Source organism: Elephantulus edwardii, unplaced genomic scaffold (assembly GCF_000299155.1).
Source record: "Elephantulus edwardii isolate Elephantulus edwardi_28Jun2011 unplaced genomic scaffold, EleEdw1.0 scaffold00168, whole genome shotgun sequence".
NCBI classification, from domain to species: Eukaryota; Metazoa; Chordata; class Mammalia; order Macroscelidea; family Macroscelididae; genus Elephantulus; species Elephantulus edwardii.
Window position 1 is genome coordinate 2,702,207 of NW_006399918.1, and position 4,380 is coordinate 2,706,586.

Here is a 4,380-nt window from a genome sequence, read left to right on the forward strand (position 1 = left end):
CTCAGTTTTTTCTTCTTTCACTTTAGTTGTTAGTGCATATGTGTCAGTAATAGTCTTATTAACAAGTCTTTCTGTTATGGATAGTATCCTATCAGTCACAGTATTGTATTTCAGAATAGATCTTGTAATTGTCTTTTTAACTATGAATGCAACATCATTCTTCTTGAGTTCTTTCATTCCTAGCATAGTAGATCACACAACATTCTATCAGTACAGCAAACTAACAGTTAAGTGCTGTATTCATTAATAGGAAATCGCAAAACAAGCAAACATACAAATAATATAAAACAAACGTGTATTTTATGGGAAAGGTTTGTTAAGGATCTGTCAAGAAATGGGACACCTGGCCTGGGACAGTTTCTGCTGCCCTCAGAGAGTCAACTTGGCTAAAGATGATGTCTTTGACAGTTCAGGAGATGGGGACCTGCCAATCAGAGGAGGTGCTCCTTCTAATTAGGAGGCCAATTGCAGGCCAGGATTGGTACATTGGTACATTGGAAGAACATTCTGACAGCTTCTGACTCCAGAAACAGGACTTTGTGGATGTGGTCTGAGGTATTGCTGAGTTTTGAGTGGTGAGGGAAAGGAGAAGGAAGGAGAGTAGCAGAGAGGAAGGTGAGGAGCAGCATCCTGTCCACCACATGGTGAATAATGAGGTGAGTTGAGCACAGAGGGCAAGGGGGTGATTGGACAACTTGGGCCAGAAGCATTGTAAAAAGAGGGTGTAGCTTATGGGGGGTAGAGAATTCTACCTGCCTTACAGGAAAAGCATGTGGTTCTGTACCCAGAGGTGCGCACGCAGAGTGAAGAAGAGTGAAAACCACTGCCCGGGAACTACTTTCACTTTGGTCAAAGAGAAATTTCACCAAATGTTGAAGTAGGTATCTTCAATCAAATTTTCTGGATGAATTTTATTTTACTGTTTGGAATATTAGTAAACCTACAGTTATACCTTTAAGAATTGATCTCAGAACAATATAACACTGAACATTTATATATAGATTTTAAACATGGCATTGTTTATGAAGAAAAATAATTGAATACTTTAAAACAGTCCACTTGTAGAAGAGACACTAATTAGTATTATAAGGTAACTTATATAACAGAGAATATTGTGTTGCAACCTTTTAATATACAGACAACACATCTCTGTGCTATGACTTGCAAATACATAAACAAATACATCTTTTAATTGAGAAGAACATTTCTGGAAACTCCATGTGTTTTTTTAATTACTAAAATATTTTACATAAACACTTTATATTTTAAATTTATTGTATTCAGCTTTATTTTCATTCTCCTTCCTATATTCCTTCTAGATGTGTAATATGCATTAATGGTTACCCATGGTAGCCAGTGTTTGGTGGAGCTCCCAGATTAAAACAGTCTTGGAAGGATGCGTAGCATCCACTTCTGAAATATCTTGCCTCCAGAAACTCTATGAACTTAGAGAAATTAAGAAAGTTATAAGTTTTCAGGTCTTTCATTATAGGGTTGCTATGAGTCATGTATAACTTGATGGCACTTAACAACAACACCACTATCATTTTATTTGACATGTGTTCTCTTCTATGTATATGTTCTTATAAAGCTGACATTTTTTTGGTTTTGTATGTATACATTTAATCCACATAAATTTATGACTATCATCTTAAATATTCTTTAAAGGTGTTTCAAATATTTCCCACATATTAAGTCCCTACATTGCCTCCAATAACTTTATACATAAAGTTTATACACTTTTTACACGAAGTGTGGTTATGTGTTTGGAAAACAACCTTAAAATCAATATTGGTAGGTGAGAGTATACACTTGAGTTTAACTTAATTTCTACCAGATTTTTCTGTGAGTAGCTTAGTAATGAGCATTCTTACTAGATATGAATGTGCATTTATTTATATCCACATCCACATTAACACTTGGCATCACTAAAGAATTCAAGTCAGCTCCATGTATGTGTTATCTGTGATTCATGGCCTTATTATGTGGACAATCATGATCTGTGGAGAAGTAGACACCTAGGCCATGTTCAATTTTAGCACAGATTATCAGAGCATAAGTGAGTAAAAAGGTACAAGATATATTTATATTAAAGGTACTATAAAAGTACTCTGGTGGCCTAGTGGCAATAAGCTGTGCTGCAATCCCAAAAGCACACACTTAGAGACCATCAGCTGCTCTGTGGGAGAACTTAGGACAATCTCCTCCTGTGCAATTAACTGCCTCTGAAAACCCACTGGAGGGTTAGCTATGAGCAGGTTCCAACTCTATGGTACAAAGCAACAACCATATGAAAGATAGATGGACACCTTTTTTTTTCTATAGAAATAGGTAAAATAGTTAATAAATTGTATTGGTGATAGATATAAATTTATCTGTGTTGTACTTTAATTCTGTCTTAACAGTCCTTTACATTATCTCCACATAAGAGAACAGCTCTTAAAATGTAGAAGTCTTATATCTCTTATAATATTTAACTGATGTCAAATAAAGTTCATTGTCTGATGATTAAGACAGCATCACATCTAGGTGAAACTAATGCCTATATTGTTACATCAACAAGATAAAGGCACACAGCCGAAAAAAGATAAAGATTACAATCTTGCTGTCAAGAACCATGCTTCTCCTTAGCTATTCAAAATCTTACTGAATGGTTCCTGGCAAATCATCTTAGTGCCATGGAAGAGTATGTGCTCTAACTGCACCATATGGATTGTATAAGGACACTATTGCACTGTCAAGACAAATATCTAAGATGGGAAAGAAGCTGGACACTCAAGTACTGCTATTGGAATACTTGTTTATTTGAAGAAAAAGAGAACATTAAAATGGAATAGATAAAGTTAGAGATAAAGGGGGGAGGGATTCCCACTCCCTAGAAATTGAGTGTTGGTTGTTTTTCTTTTTGTTGTATCTGTAAATCTTCAGACAACTTTGTTTACCACTGTTTACCAATTCATGTTGGAGAGAACGGTACTAGTTGCAAAATTGTTTTAAAATTTTATTTTATAATTTGTGAGTCAAATATGTTGAGAATAACTACACTATGTGCATAAATATTCATAGCCTAAATTACTTAGATATATTAAAATCCTTTTGAGAACAAAGGAGCTTTTTAATAGCTTCTTTCATATCTTTATTTCTCAAACTGTATATAATAGGATTTAAAAAAGGAGCAAGTACAGAAAATGCTAGAGCAATGGTGGTGTCCCAGAAAGGTGAATAAGTAGCAGAAAATCTAAGATACATGACGCTCACGCTGCCAAAGAACAACACAAAGACGGCAATGTGGGCAGCACAGGTAGAGAAGGCCTTTTTGCGGCCTTCAGCTGAAGGGATATTCAAGATCACGATGATAATTCTGATGTAAGAAAGAGAAATAATCAGAATTGTTAATAGAATAGCAAGAGCATGAATCACATCTTGGACCAGGATCACTGAGGCATCAGTACAGGCCAAATTCAGTATAGGGGTGAAATCACAGAAGATCTGATGTATTTCATTGGAACCACAGAAAGGTAAAGTTGAAATCCACACAATCTCAGGTAGAAGGATTAGGAAACCAAAGACGCAAGAGCCTGCAGAGAGTTGGACACAGAGCCGGGGTGTCATGATTGTTGGATAGTGGAGTGGGTTACAGATGGCTATATACCTGTCAATGGCCATGACAGTGAGCAAAAACCCTTCAGTGTTTCCAAGCGAATGGAAGAAGTACATCTGTAAGAGGCAACCAATGAAAGAGATAGTCTTTTGCTTGCTGATTAGATTAGATAACATTTTAGGGATGGTAGCTGTGGTGTACCACATCTCAAGGAATGAGAAGAGACTGATAAAATGATACATGGGATTGTGGAGACGTGTATCTATCCTCACTGCAACAAAAATCAGTAAGTTCCCAATAACAACAAAGGTATAGATGAAAAGTAAAGGAAAGAAGTACAGGAGGCCACCATTATGGAGCTGGGGGAAGCCAATGAAGACAAATTCAGTCACAGTTGAGATGCTTCCATTCTCCATATCTTCAGTAGAACTATCTGTGAACAAGAAACAGGACACACAACTAACTGAATAGAATCAATGCAGTGTAAACATAAATATTATCTTGGCTGCTGTTGTTATGTACCATTGCGTCAGAACCAAATCATAGCTGACCCTCTAATTGGTTTTCAGAGACAGTTAATTGCACTGGAGGAGACTGCCTATTTTTCTCCGGTACAGCAACTCGTGGTACATGCCTTTTGACTGGCAGGTTGCTTACCACCAGGCCTCCTTATTATTTTGGTTAACTGGGTTTCTTATATTATGACCTTGAAATCTTTTATAAATTACCTGCATTTTCTAATTTTAAAAAATTTGAAAGCTAGACGAACATAATAAGAG

The 4,380-nt window shown here is 36.3% G+C and overlaps 1 protein-coding gene across 1 annotated transcript; it reads right to left on the reverse strand.

The window, feature by feature from the left end:
• Positions 1-3,072: 3,072 nt before the first annotated feature.
• On the reverse strand, positions 3,073-4,017 carry LOC102865580 (olfactory receptor 6K3-like). The gene has a single exon (XM_006895514.1). It carries the CDS (start codon positions 4,015-4,017, stop codon positions 3,073-3,075), a length of 945 nt encoding a protein of 314 aa, XP_006895576.1.
• Between the last annotated feature and the right edge of the window lie 363 nt (positions 4,018-4,380).